The following is a 15,820-nucleotide window of genomic DNA, read 5'->3' as shown; positions in this document are numbered from 1 at the left end:
GATGCGAGGAAGAAAACCAGAGGTGCGGTTCGTTATATTGATCGCACCTTTTGAGAAAGTTTTAATTTTATATAAAATTGATAGTAGAAGGTGCGGTTGAGGCATCCAATTTTAAGAGGGTTTAATTTTAAATAAAAGGATGGCAGAAGTTGCGGTTAAATCTACAGAATGAAAATAGTAAGCACAATTATTTCCCTCTAAAATTTTCACTTTCCCCCTAAAATTTTTACATTGCTTTTTCCTTCCTCCTTTCACCAAAATTAGGACCCAGAGTCTTATGCCCTAAAATAAGTACTCTTTTCAGTCTTTTGTTTCAACTTCATTATGTTTTTGGGTTTGTTATAATTTGTTGGGTAGTTATGATTCTTATGAGTATTTGACTTTCACTCATCATTATTCAAATATTTTGATTATATATACTTAACAGATGTATCTTGGCACTCAAATATTTTGATTTTGTTTTAAATCCAGCAAGTGTCTGGCTGAGAAGACGAATCTTTAAGTTTCTGACTCGGCTGTTGAGTTTGGAGCTGCACAAATCTTTGAATCGAGTGGTTCAATTGTTGCTTCCATGAGTGTTTAAACTTTAAAGCGGCTTTAAATATTGTAAGTGGTCTTCATTAACACATTGCATTACAGTATATGAATTAGGGAAGATGGTCATTAAGTCGTCTAATTTCATTTAGATTGGTAAGCAATCTGATCCGAACCAAAAATTGACCCTAATTTGAAGCCTAATTATATACCCAAAAATGAGAAATTAAGGTGATATAAATATTTGATCTTGAACATCTGAACTAAATTTGTGTACTTTTTTCTTCTGTTTCTTCATATAGGTTGAAGAATCACCTGCATTGAGATAATCCATTGTTACATGCATCTTTTGAACAGATAATAAGGCACCCATTCTATGCTTTGAGCTGCTTGGTAACTGCTTTTGATCACTGAAGTTTAATTTTAATTTAGACATTTAGTTTTAAAACTTAGTATAAAGACTGTTGCCATTTTGTTAGGTACAACCTTCATTGTGATCTACCCAACTTGTGTTGAAAGTAAGTGGCTTATGTTCAATGTTTATGACAGTTTTCCAACATATTCGTACAGTTTCATACTTATAAATTAATGATTAATTTTAACTTAATGTTTTTTCAACTTAGTGTTTGATGTTTGAGGGCTGGACATGTACTCCGTTAAGGCGTTTAAAGGTTAGTCCAACTTCTACTATTTAGCGTTTATTTATCAACTAGAAACTCACTTATATACGACTATGAGTATGTTAATCGTCTAAAGAATTAGGATATATCTATACTGAAACTAGTAAATTTGGGATAGGATTTTAGGAATACAATATATTCAAAACCTAAGGAAACTAGCGATTAAGTAGATTTGTATTAGGATATGAATTATTTTTTATTACTTCATCTCTTGCCATCATTTTGTACAACCATAAACAAACATAAACAGTTTAACTCATTTATGTTCGTTCATTGAACAGTTTGTTTATATTGTTAATGTTCATACATGGTCGAACACGAGCATGTTCATTTTCTTAGAGAACTCACATGCATATATCATATAAGCTTCATTTTATTAATGTAACTTTATGTTTTGTTAGGTGATTTTACAGTTCTGACGGTTGCAAGAATGAAGACACATTGGTTTCGGTTGCAAGAATGAAAATGTCGGTTCGGGTTGTAAGAATGAAGACTAAAAAACACCCTTAAAACACTAGTATACTGTATATTTGTAAGAATGAAGACCCCTATCTTTGTATGTTTGTGGTACAATGAAATGTACTTTTTTGTATATTATTTTATTGGGTTTTTTGGAAATTTATATTGGAACTAAATATATTTATGTATTATTTAATTACTAAAAATTAAAAAAAATGAAAATAAAAGTCAAAAGGTGTGGTCATGAACACAGTTTTGGAAATATTAAACACGGAGCAAAAAGTGCGGGCTCTTGCAAATATTAAAACTTGAGTAGAAGGTGCTGCTATAAGAAGTGCGTGTAACATCCTGTTTTCAAAAAGAATTAATAAAATAAGTTTCGTTTATTTTATAGTGTGTCGTTTATCGGTATAGATAAATAAACTAATAGAAGGTGGACTTGGACTTTAGAAGATGAAATAAGAGATTGAATGAGCCTTAGGTCCAAGGGCTTAAGGGAGTATAAATACCCCTTAAACCCTAATCTTTTCTATTTTTATCCATCTCTACACCATAGCCTACACCATAAAAACACACACAAACACTATCCTATAACCCGAGCCAAGATCCGAAGGTGAAAACCCGAACCTGTTGGTGCTAGAACGTTGTGACGAACCAAAACAACATCAAGACTAGACCGTGTTCGTAAACCAACTCATTTAAGGTACGTTTATATCGAGAACTTGTTCGTTTAGGTCCGGATTACGTCTAGAAATCATAAATTTGTTTGATTATATTAAAAACGAATCCAACTCAACAAATCCTACTGAAATCCGTTAACGTTTGATAGGCTAATTGTTAACTTAAGGAACCCGTAATATAGATGCATCAATCGCACCATATAAACACGAATATTTGGATGAATGAATGGTTAGGGTTTGTTGGTAATGGTATTACGAGTTCATTGATACCTAAATCGTGTTGTTTCGTTAAGAAACAAAGGTTTATTGCAAATCCGGTACGAGTTGACTGTATGTTATTCTTGACGATTTTGACTTTGACCCCTTGAGTCAAAGATCTGGATAAAACTGATGCTTATGCCCATTCGTTAAGTTCAGATAACGAATCAAGTGATTCGTTATTCACCCAATCGTTATGTTCAGATAACGAATCAAGTGATTCGTGACTCACCCATTCTTTATGTTTAGATAACGAATCAGGTGATTCGTTACTCGCCAATTCGTTACGATTAAGATAACGAATCAAGTCATGTTCAGATAATGAATCGGAATGACGAACCAGACGATGACAAGATGACGAACTAGGATAACGAACCAGACTATGTTAAGATAATGAACCAAAATACCGAATCAGATCATAAAAGATAACGAATCAGTTAACGAATCAGGCTTAATTCGTTATAGCAAACGAGTTAGCGAATTAGATAATAATTTAAAATTCTAATGGAAAACTTGTTAAGACAATTAATGAAAATAAAATTTTCCGAGCTGACCTGGCAGCTGGACCCCAGCCAGGGGCTCTGCCCCTTGGACCCCGCTAGGGGCTGCCTCCCGTAGAACCCCGATGCCAGGGGTGCTGCCCTCCGGACTCCCGTTCGTTGAGGGTTATAACTAGACTAGAAATGCGATATGAGTAGTGATAGTTAATTGATACGTGTAATTGTTATATAGTTAGTCGCGCACAGCTAAGGAAATGAATAACAATTAACGGTGAACGTAATCGAGTTCAGGTAAGTTTCTATCCCCATTCCTTGTTATATTTTCGGAGCTGTGTGCATACTCGATGTCATATTTAATACACTTACCTTAAATGGTAAGTGTATGCCATGTATGATTTGTATGTTAATTATGTATATCTTAAATGTAAATGAAAGCTTGTCAGTGCGTGAATGATCTTCGGATATTGCATGCACTGTCAGGCGATGGTTTGTTGTTATGATTGTTGTATATGATGGATGAATGATGCATGTATGTATGAAACTTACAATTATATATTTAGAAAGGTATGGCATGATAGTAGGGAAGAAAGGGAGACCGGACCCTAATAATATCCGAGGATGGAGGGTACCAGACCCTAATAATATCCGAGGAAGAAGGGAGACCGGACCCTAATAATATCCGAGGATGGAGGGTACCGGACCCTAATAATATTCGAGGTATGTAGGGCGAAACGCTCTTTATAATGTAAGGTTAGTTATGAACATATATGAAAGAATGATGAACATGTTAAGTATGTAATGCGTACCTTCGGGCACGTATATGTGTACGTAAAGTAAGTGATTTGATTAACTAGAACTCACTCAGCATAGCTGACTTTTAGTATGCACACATGTTAACAGATTGAGATAGCTGGTTTGAGCAGGACATATGGCAAGATTGAAGAGGCTGACATCTGAAGATTTGTCATGATTTTTTGATATTATCATTTATGTTATGTTTTAAAAGACAAGTTGAGAATGTTTGTAATGAATGGTTGACTATTATTATTATTTCGCGAAAGTTTTAATTAACTCTGATATTTAGAACTGTGTTTATGAGTAAATCAAACGATAGAGTAGGGCACCGGGATCGGGGCCTTACAGTACGGTTGTATAAACTCAAAAGATTCAATGCTATAAGATGTAGTCCTACTCTAGCACCTTCAGGCAAAAACACCGCACCTTTAGGCTAATTCTGCATAGTGCTCTTAAGCTTAAACCCAAACATGTTAAAACCTGCGTTAACATGCCCGTGCCATAAATTAACAGCCCTACCCTCGACCCTTGTTTTTTTTCTCATTAGTGTAAATTTACATAGTTTTTGTCCAAAAGTTTTTATACGTAGTGTAAATTTACTCGTTTTCCTAATAACACTTAACGTCCGACCCTCGCTGTTTATGAAATTTCATATACATATTGAGTCTTAACCCTGCTGTGTTTTCGTCCAAGCTTCGTCTTATCAAAAAACTAAAATAAATAGGACTTTGTGATAGGGGTGTTCAAAAAAATCTAAACTCGACTCCGAATTCAAAATATCCGAAAATCCGATTTATTCGAAAAATTCGGATATCCGAATTATCGATTTCACATTCGGATAGTGGTTTTGATATTTTTCAGATATCCGAAATATCCGAATTATTTCTTTTGAAATCTAAAATATCAAAAGTCGAAACTCGGATATCCGAAATATCCCAATCTCGCTTATACTAACCGCCTGACAACCTTAGCGATCCTAAACAAAGATAAGTAAAATTATCACATAATAACATAATAGACACCAAAAGCTAAATATTGTTTATAATTCTGATAGAAGCTAATCTAAAAAACATAAAATAAATAACTGAAATACAAACTATGGCTAAATACTTCCAATTATTTAACATCATAAAGATAAATATAACTAATTCAAACTTTAGATGATCTTCAATAACATTAGCTTCAAGGTTATGCTTTATTATAAACTGGTCGAATTAATAAAACAAAAAGAAGCTAACTAGTAAACTTATATAAATATTAAGAACACATATAGCAAGACGAATTCACATATTAATATTGTTACATTGGCCGAAACTCAAGGCCAGAGACAATAAGGCCGGACAAAGAGCCTTCATAACTTAAAATTTTCAAATTAACCCGAACACAATCATTTTCAAGTTCAAGATTTGAGTTGAATTTCTTGACGTTAACCTCCATCCACCCATCACTCCTTTGTTTTGGAATCTGAGTAATATTATGTATATTCCATGGGCTTGGGGTTCTGAAATAAACAAATTCGGACACTTTAATTTTCTGAAGTAGATCTCGTACTTTGACTGGACCATGCATCTCATTACAATTTTCGGAAAGCTTAAACACTAAGTAGCACACATAATCTGCATCTCGTGACAACATTTGGCTTTTAACCGTGCAACTGATACGAAATATTTGTTGTGGCAGAAGCTCAAGCACCTCTTCAAATCTGCATGTACATTATATTATGTGATAAGTATTTTTTTAGAAACATTGGTAGATTTTGAAGACATAAACAACCGCATCAATCTATTAAGAGTATAAATTAACATTTACAAAAAGCTAACCTGGACTTGGGTGTTGGTTTTGGAACAAAAAGCTCCAAATCAGAAGAGTTGTAGAGAGCCGCCTTTGCTGAAAGCATAAGGTGCTTCTTTCCATTCACTTCATTTAGCGAAACCAACTATTCATAAATTAGTGAATTGTTACAGAACCAGGAGGAATGTTTAAAATTTCAATATGTATTATTTTTTCTAGAAGTAAATAAGAACCTCTTCCCCGTAGTCATAGTTTATGGACCCCTTTAATATCATTTCGCTTTTAGTTGGCATTTGTAGGAACTGATCCAAGTTCGAGTTTGATTCCAAAACTTTTTGGACTTTCCTCGACTTTTCAGTTTCTTCATGTTCCACCTATTTAAAATTCCTTAGACTATTTCATAAACATGTAACGTAGAACATTTGCAAAATACAAACTAGAATGGAAATATAATGAAACTTACGTTGTCGATGGGTTGAAACTCAATGCCTTCTACATAGATCGCATCATGTTCTCTACAATAGGATGCTGAAAGGCTCTCTAGTAAAACCTCAAAATCACCATCATCTTTATGGTTCAAGAACCGGTATAGTTCAATCATCATCCACTCGTCAGCTCTCCATTTTGAAAAATACGCATGTAAGGTTTCGTTCCCCTTTCTGTACTTTAGGTCAACATACATTGGGGTTCTAGAAACATTTCTAGAATCGCAAAACTTGAAGACTAGATAGACCCCATATTCGGTATTTGGAGATAAAAATTGAGCTCTTGTCTCGATTTTGATCATCAAATTTGAAATATCAAACATCTGTGCTACCATCTTAAACCTGCAAGATATTAAACTCTAAATTAGTTGTAGTCTCTTCTTTTTTTAAATCAAAAATGAGAAAAACAGAACTTACAAAGTATGATCACACCCATCTCCTACATATACTAGGCGAAGGTGTAACACAGAAGAATACATATAACCAATAGATAAACATAATAAATTAAATAATAAACTATAATTTTCAGAAAATGTATTATAATATAGTATATATATATATATATATATATATACTGGGGTGTAATGAATTTGCGTTTTCTTTAGTTTTATAATTCGTTATGTTAGAAGCTATGGACATGTAACGAGAAACCGAACAAAGTTAGTACCCGAAAAATCCAATATGAAATAAGTTATAAGTAAGGTAATGATTTTATTATTATCTGACAATACGGGGAAGGTTAACGTACAAATGAAATTAAATTGCTAATGGTGAGAGTAAAGTAGAGTAATGATGTAATTACATATATAATTACTTTATTTGTATATAAAATTACTCTACTTGATTTTTAACAAGTAGCATGTTAATTTCATTTGTATTTGATCCAAACCCATGACAATACCATATATAAGAGCAAACACATAGATTGAAAGAGAGAACCTTGACTTTGGAACATTAATACACCAATTATCATGAGGATTGCCATTTCTGTATGAAAATGTTCTTGCTGATATGATTTCAGTTCCTTCACCGTTACTTCCAAGTGTAAACAACTGAGATGCATAACAAAACAAGTCAATGGAATTTTGGACCATCCCTTAAAATAATTGCTACAGCTTACAAACCTGAAGACTTCGTAACTAGAAATTTGTCATAACTTTTAAACAAAAGAAGAATTCCTTAGGATTAGCCGATCAGTATTTACCAGATTATCATCTTGAAGAAAAATTCCTTTAATGAGCAGATTATAAATATTCTTTTTCATTCGGGTTCTCGAATATTTAGACAATTTTAATATTTCCTGATAGTTCTCCAGCAATTTAGGCCTCCATATATCATAATCCTCCTGAAAATTATAATTAAACAAAAATTAATATATACTTTTATGCATACACCAAACAGTTGTCCACATCTTATAAACAGTTTTCACATTCATTTTGATATTTCTTTATGGATTTTTGAAATCCAAAACAAGGCTTTCAAATAAACTAGTGGCTGTGTTGTCGTTTAAGTTGGGTTCCGAATTCATCAAATAATATTGTGCAATGCAGTGCTGACTGGACACTCGATAAAGCCGGCTGAGCCTGTTGTGGTTTTGGCAAACATGGGCTTCAACGAGTTTTTTTTTTCAAGAATTTAAACTAACAAAGAAAATTAAAAGAAAACTTTTAATAAAAAGTTTTAAAAATATAATTTAATTTTTAAAATACAGAGTAATAAAGTGACAATATAAGAGGGGCCGAGGCACTGCGTGAGGAGCTCCCATCACGCGTGATGGCTCACCGCACACCGCCGTCAGTCATTGCTCACGCGTGACGGGGGTTGGTTGCGTGATAGCCATCACGCAAGTGATGAGTGTTTATCGAGATAATTTGACCATTGGGGAGGGAGCCGTTGGGAACGGGGGGGGGGGGGGGGGGGGAGGGTTAAAAAAAAACCAATATAAAACCAAAACCAAAACATAAACCAAATCCAACTCAAAACACTCTCAATCTTCCCCTTCATTCACAACAAAAAATATGGAATTTTCGAATTACTTGGTCCCTTAGACACCGATAGCTCTTCGACTTCGGACAATGACATTCTCGAATGGTTCCCGTTGTTATATAACGAACTTGAAGGCCCGAGCCGTCCAAAGTAAAAAATGGTGGAGCGTGATCGTATACATGCCCACGAAGTGCTAATGAACGACTATTTTGTGGAGGATCCGAAATACAATGACGAGACGTTTAGGGAACGCTTTCGTTGCCTAAATCTTTATTTTTAAAGATTGTAGCCGACGTCGAAGCAAACGAAGAATGGTTTCAAGAATCTTACGACACGAGGGGCAAACGAAGTTTTACGGCGCTTCAAAAATGCACATCCGCTATTCGTCAACTAGCGACAGGTAACCCACCCGACCAATTCGATGAATACTTACAAATGTCTGAGAGAACTTCACGTGAATGTATACAATTCTTTTGTAACGCGATTATAAAATTGTATGGCAAAGAGTTTCTACGAAAACCAACAAGACACGACATTACACGTCTTTACGCCGTGCACGGGGCTATATGGCATTTTCCAGGGATGCTCGGTAGCATCGATTGTACACATATCGAATGGAGGAATTGTCCACGGGAGTTGCAAGGGGCGTATGTTAGGGGTGATATCAAACGACCAACCATCTCACTAGAAGCGGTTGCGTCAAATGATTTATGGTTTTGGCGAGTTTTCTTGAACTTTTCACGAGCGAGCTCTAGCTAAACATTTCAGCTCGCTAAGATAAACGAGCCGAACTGTATAGTTTTTCTAATGTTTTGAGCTTGTGTTATGATCTAAAATGTCAATTCTTGATATGGGTTGTTGTTTCTTGGCTGATCTTTGAGTCTTGTTTGTGATTTCTGATGTTTTGAGCTTGTGTTATGACTACAAATGGGTTCTTGTATCATCGGTGATCTTTGAGACTTTGTGTGTTTTGTGATCTTTGAGCTTGTGTTATGATCTAAAATGTCAATTCTTAATATGTGTTCTTCTTTCTTGCCTGATCTTGTGATTGCTTATTCTCTTTGTATTTGTAGTTATGTTAAACCATTTTCAATTGTTACATTTTTTTGTCCTATGATCTAAAAAGTCACGGGAAATGAAAGGAGAGTAGCCGACTCAGCTAAAACAGGACACTAGAGAGAGTAGTATCAACTCGATGATCGAAAAAGTGGAAGTCAACGGTTTTGATCTAGAACCAGAGTTTGACTTTTGGCCGATTCAACACCCAAGCGAACCGTCCCATTAAGATAGCCCGGTCCAGTGTCCTATGCCCTCACTCTTCCCACCTCATCAAAGTAAGCCTTTTCCACTTGTGCAACTTATTATATGTTTTAGTTGAATACATGATATTCCAACAACAACAACAACATATAGGATGAAAGAATGCAAGATGATCGGTTTTCATGTCAAACGAAGTCAGAAGCAACTGATGGCTTGCTTGATATTGGATCGTTTGTAAACGAGATGAGCCGACTCCCTTTGTAAACAGTCCAAGGGTTTGTAACGAGTTAGTTGGGTCGTTTAGCTGGCTAGCTAACTGGCTTGTTTAAACTAAATCTCAAGCTCATATATCTATAAATTACAACCTAAATACTAATACATATAAATCATTATAAAGTTTGTAGTTTATTAATATTATATTATTTGTAAAACGGTAAATATATTTTATACATATAAATAATAATGTATGATAAAATATTATTATTTATTTATATGTCAATATTTGTAAAACGGTAATATTTTATACGAAAACAGTGAGTTTGCTTAAACTTTTCGCGAGCGAGCTCTACCTAAATATTTCATTTCGCTAACATAAACAAGCTGAACTGTTCAGTTTGGTTTGTAAACTGATGCACTTGTGATGGTACTCGAGACATCACGTTAGCATTCTCACATTGAAAACTGCATAAACTTACGGCATCTTATTATGTCACTAATTGTTATTAAACGTAACCGGCTAAAGATGGCATAATTAACTATGTCAACAGGTTGAGTAACATTAACATACACACATATATAATATTGGTTCTGAATTTTTATTTATGCAAATGCAGTTGATCGATTACCAAGCCTGATAGGAGAATCTGCGGTTGATTGTTGCAGTCTTTCTTCCATTTCCAATATCGCCTTTACCTCAATTCATCGGTGGCACATTGACTTTATCTTTTGGTTCAATGTCATGGCTCACCTAAGGTATCTCTACCCCCGAGGCTACCTGATATGTTCCCAATCAAAGTATCTGCATTGTACGATGCATACATTTCTTCATTGCGGTGACACAACTAGATATAACTTCACTCTATTTACTATAACATGTAGTTATCATTACCATGATATCGTTGCTTATGTGTTTAGATGGACGCTCGAATTTTTCATGGATCAAAAATGTATACTAATGCTTACCAGAGTCTGTCAAATAATCTCACGACTATTTTCATAAACGGATTATCATTTTTATGAAGACCTAAAAGAATGATAATCAAATGAGGTTTGCACATTATGTAATGACTTGTACTTATTTTCCCTTTTTTTACCTCTGTTTTTTTAACTCAATCGTTTTATCATTTGATGAAACAACATATGAAACGTGGTATGGTTAAAACGGGTTCTTTCCAAAACATGAACAGTCAAAATTTTTTACTTTCCGATACGGGTGTGCAACGTGTCCGACTTGCACCTGAACTGATTTAAATAATTTCTCAAACCCGGAACAGGACCTATTACAAATGGGTCGGTCCGGGTATATAAAACGGTCCTGCGCGACGGATTTGACAGGTTTAACAAGTTCCTTAACAAAATTCAGAAACTATGATAAACTCTTTGATTGATTTCTTCCCTATAAGCCAAATAATATTTACAACATATACTCTTAACTAACTTTTCATCTATCACAAAAAGTACATAACCTGTTGCATTAATAGTGACAGTACATAACCTGATTTTGAAAGTATGATAACATAACCTGAATTCATCAATAAAAAACAAATTTATAATACAACATCGACAATAAGCAGCTCCTGGTTTGGTCGGTATCGTATCTTTCGGTTTCATGCACACCCATTGACTCATCAATTGGATAGCATAAATTAAGTTATTGTTTCTTGGAAAGGTTTGACCTGTACAAGCTTACAACAAAATGCCCAAAATAGATTTGACTCTTAATGTCAAAGTCCAAACGCAACAATTAAATTGCAATTCCAACCTCAACCATAAAATTTCAGGTTATTTGATCTTTTATTTGAATCAGTTTTTGAATTTGTTTTATAGTAGGAATATTATGTTGTTGTGGCAGATATAGGATGTTGGAGCTGACATAACATAAATCCGCATCTAATGATTGGTTTGGGCTGAAGTTTACAACGAAAATAGAAACAATCTGTGTGGCGGTGGCATGTTGAGGACCTGAAACAAAGGCCGAAGTCAACAGTTGACCAAGATTCTGAAAACATCGAAATGGTAAAACAGGTAGTTCAGTTGATTCTAGACAACACCTTTAATTTCAAGGTATAAGAGAACCCATGATCGCTGGCAGCTTTTAAAGTTTATATATATCCCTTGATATTTTATAAGCCTATTTAACTGTTTGCTTATGATCTCGTAAATATATTTTTTTTTGTATACTATGTAATGGCAAAAGATATTATCGTATTGTTTACTTATGTCATAGTTAAGTTTGTTTTTTGATCATTTTGTTTGCCTTTGTTTTGTTTCACATATTTAGCGTTTTCTTTCGTTAGATTTATTTATAATATTTGTTAGTAATTAAAAGTTAGTCCTTGTTTTTACTCAGCCTGCACTAGCATATGTTGCATTAACCTATAGAAAACTACTGTGCCATCACAACCGTAACGACACCATCAAATTTCCGTCGCGTCTCTTTTAGGAACCTTACTCATACCGACCTAATCCTCATAGTGTCCCGCCGCAACGCGCAGGCACATCTACTAGTATAGATTATTATTATTATTATTATTATTATTATTATTATTATTTATGAACGGTTCTGATAAGATGCCGAAAATGACGAGAAACACCCGACGACTTTTGTTATTTAGCAATTAAAAATGAACATGAGAGATTTGAAATATGTAGTTTTGTTTCCATAAATGAATTAATTACTCGCAGTATTTGTAAATGGTTTAACTCTGATTATGAGATTTGTTATTAAGAAATTTAACAGATGTAGCCAGTTTGGTTTGTTTTGTCTACAAAAATAATAGATCCAATAGATCTATCCTGGAAACTAATATAAAGGGTGATTTGAGGAACTAAAGTTTAATTAATTATCTCTAAAGAAACACCCAAGAACAGAAACTTTACAAACAAACAGAACGTTCGAACAAAGTTAACAAGTAACAACAATGAACTTCGATACAAACACGATCATTTAGTTCTTGTCGCATGAGTACGTCTTCTTATACATACGGGTGACCTAACCGGACTGAACGGGCTTATTAGTTGAATTCTTTGCACGTGGATCCACATCTCCTTGTGATGGTGGTTTTTGTGGATCATTAATTGAGCGTTGAAATGAAACAGGTTTTTTACCCGCAACACCTGATGAAGAAGAAGAAGGAGCTCCAGGCCTGACAGAAGAAAAGGATGGAGGTCCACCAGACATGTTGAATGTGATATATTATTAATGCTCAAGTAAGTGATTGGGGAGATGGAGGACTAATAGTGCTCTACTTATAATAGAAGAAATGGATGTGATTTACGTAATATGATGACGCATAGGATGATGATGTTGCTTCTTGTTAAACTTTTTTTTTTCTTTTTTTGTTATAAAGTAAATTCATCCAATTTTATGTACCAGGATGGGAAGGCGTCGTGTCAGAGCCTACTGAAACAGGAAGGTACCCTTTTGGAGCATGTAGGCTAGGATTCTAAGAAGGTGCCTTGCCGGGCTGCGTTGTAGCCCTGTCGGTCGAAGAAATTGTCAAGACTGCTTATTCTACTAGTTTAGGCAACCAATTAGCTTAACAAGGATACATGTGATGATTATCATGCACGTGTCAAGTCAATTTAAAATAAAGACGTACATGTTGGACTCCCTTGATGCATGCCATGCGGCGCCCAAGGAGTTTGTGAGCAAATCCAGTCAGGTATATTCATATTAGCCGGATATTTTATTAACGTCTATATTACTAACTTTCGTCTCTTTTTTTTTCTACAAAAGATGTTTATTTTGATAATTTTTCTATTCTTCTACTTTAAAAAGTTGATTACATAATTAATAGTGATTGTGCATCGATAATGGTCACACTTATTATGCTTAAGTTTTAAAATTGCATGTTATTATTTGTTTTTCATTTTATAGATGGTTTGGAGTCACTAACCATTTATATCTGTTGCTTTTGTATAAATTATAAAATGACTATTTAAACTTACATGAAGATATGTGACTTGGAACGAATCAAATGAATTACTTGTACAATAAAGTCTAAAGTCATCTCCCGAATTATGTCACGTCAAACTTTAAATATCACTCACTTGGAATCGTTCAGCACTCTTACATTAATTTTATTATTAAAACAATTATATTTTCTCCACCTTCTCGGTAAGGACATCATTGTTAACTTCTTTCCTGTGTCATGTAGCTTTCATTTTTAAACATTTTTATTCTCACGCAAGGGACCCAACATACAATATAATTATTGCAAATTGCTGGTATTTGTATCTTCTTTCTTTTTTTATAAACGTGAAAAATAATAAATCATGCTCGGTGGCGTAAAGGTTAGGTTCGGAAGGGTGGCGTTGGCGAAGGCTTTTGAGAGGTGGAGTCGAATTGACTTCCTTTGATGAATAGGTACATTCTATTTCTGAGGTGCACCTTGGGGATAGTATGGATCGTTGGCAATGAGTTTGTAATGGACTGGTAGGGTTCTCAGTAAAAGATATGAGATTGTTGATGGAGGGACACTTTCTGCCAACCAATGTTTCTCAAACAATTTGGTATAAACACATTCCGAGAAAGATCAATATTTGTGCTTGGAGGATTTTGATAGATTGTCTCCCCACCCGATGTAATTTGGTGGACAGAAATATAGATATTCCCTCTGTTCTGTGTCCGTTTTGTAACCTTTGGCCGGAGTCGGCTAGTCATAATTTTGGTGTTTGTCCTTCTATCTCTCAGATATTGAGCAAAATTGCCTCTTGGTTGGATATTCGGTTTCCGGTGGATCGATCTCCTTCTCCTCTCATGAATTGGCTTAGTTCGACTCACTTAGTGGAAAAGAAGAAAGAGTTAGTGGGTTTGATTATCTTTATCACTTGGTGGAATATTTGGAGGCTGAGAAACGACATCATCTTCAAATTAAAAGGAAGTAAGGAGCGTCTTTTTGATGACATCGTTCAATTATCTTTTCTTTGGTATAGTGGTCGGTCTAGTAAATGTCGTGTTTCTTGGACGGCGTGGTTGTTAAACCCTCTGATGTATGTGTAACACTTTCCTTGTTTCCCCCGTCTAGTTTCTTGCTAGTCGTGGTTTTATTTTTTTTATATATTTCTGACGCCTTTCAAAAAAAAGTGTGACACGTGTCAGTTTATGGTTAATCCTTACTATTTTTTCCCTCCAAAACTAATATATGTCATAGATAAATAAATAGACAAAATTACAGAAATTGTCCTTTATATATGTTTGTACCAAATTTCAGTAGTTATCATTTATCTTTAAAAGTAATATAATTTGTACTTTAAGTTTCAAAATGTTACACCGTTTGTCCTTTTGGCCTAACCCAGTTAGTTATTCTCGTTAAGTTAGGTCATGTGTGTTGTACATGAGTGCAAATTCGTCAATTTACCTATTTAATTATAAACATTCTAATAATAAAACAAATTAAATAACTTAACCAAACCCACCCCCGTCTCCCCCTTCTTCCGTAAAGTACAAATTATGTTAATTTTAAAGATAAATGACAACTATTAAAATATGGTACAAACATAAAAGAAAATTTATGTAACTTGGTCAAATAAATAATTACATATTATACTACTATACATTGTTAGAATATATTTCACAATATATTTTGAAATACAAAAATCAACAACAAACCATATTTGTTAAATATTGAAAATAATATAATTTTAAATTTTATCATTAATATATTATACTATGTATATTATTGAAGATTGTAAAAAAAAAAAAAAAAAACTTTTATATGTTTTCAATTTACGAAGTAGTTTTTTAACATTAAATTATAAATATATGCTTAAAAGTTGATCCATTTTTAAAAATAAATCCATTTATCTATTGGTTTTTTTGTACAATGTCATATAAATTTGTAAATTATAAATATATGATTTAAACCTATCTATTTATTTTTCGGTTAATTTAGTAAACTATACACATATATATTAAATTTTAAGGATAATATATAACAATCACTTCCAAATATAATAAATTTTATCATATTTAGTTACTTGGGGTTTTTATTTATCAATGATTGTTTCGGGTTTTTTTGTGAAACTTAAATTTGATTGTTTCGGGTTAAAAGTTGGCAAATAAATCGTTTGGTACAAATTAACTACATTTAGCTCAAATTTGTCATGGGTAAAAAAGAGGTAATATGAGTATTTTAAAAAAAAAATTTAAGAATGCAAATAGATTTATC

General features: G+C 33.8%; 1 protein-coding gene across 1 annotated transcript; it reads right to left on the bottom strand.

The window, feature by feature from the left end:
- Positions 1–5,203: 5,203 nt before the first annotated feature.
- LOC143529594 (uncharacterized) lies at positions 5,204–12,828 on the bottom strand. The gene is made up of 8 exons (XM_077025355.1): positions 12,645–12,828; positions 11,114–11,169; positions 7,387–7,527; positions 7,122–7,234; positions 6,161–6,524; positions 5,931–6,071; positions 5,727–5,842; positions 5,204–5,608 (listed from the first exon to the last, which is right to left on the bottom strand). The coding sequence occupies exons 1-8, from the start codon at positions 12,826–12,828 to the stop codon at positions 5,206–5,208; spliced, it is 1,518 nt and encodes a 505-aa protein (XP_076881470.1). The 3' UTR covers positions 5,204–5,205.
- Between the last annotated feature and the right edge of the window lie 2,992 nt (positions 12,829–15,820).

This window comes from Bidens hawaiensis, unplaced genomic scaffold (genome assembly GCF_021521415.1).
Source record: "Bidens hawaiensis isolate Kalapana, Puna unplaced genomic scaffold, B.hawaiensis_p1.1 tig00008580_1, whole genome shotgun sequence".
Classification (NCBI taxonomy): domain Eukaryota; kingdom Viridiplantae; phylum Streptophyta; class Magnoliopsida; order Asterales; family Asteraceae; genus Bidens; species Bidens hawaiensis.
Note: the sequence above shows the minus strand (reverse complement) of the source record. Positions and strands in the feature narration are given on the sequence as shown.

What these genes read in the sequence shown, in the direction of transcription:
- LOC143529594 (XM_077025355.1), bottom strand. Translation starts at nt 12,828, where the DNA reads ATGTCTGGTGGACCTCCATCCTTTTCTTCTGTCAGGCCTGGAGCTCCT. An exon ending in TGTCACTATTAATGCAACAG is followed by an intron (nt 7,528 to 11,113) that starts GTTATGTACTTT and finishes TATAATTTTCAG; the next exon opens with GAGGATTATGATATATGGAG. An exon ending in ATTAATGTTCCAAAGTCAAG is followed by an intron (nt 6,525 to 7,121) that starts GTTCTCTCTTTC and finishes AATATCTTGCAG; the next exon opens with GTTTAAGATGGTAGCACAGA.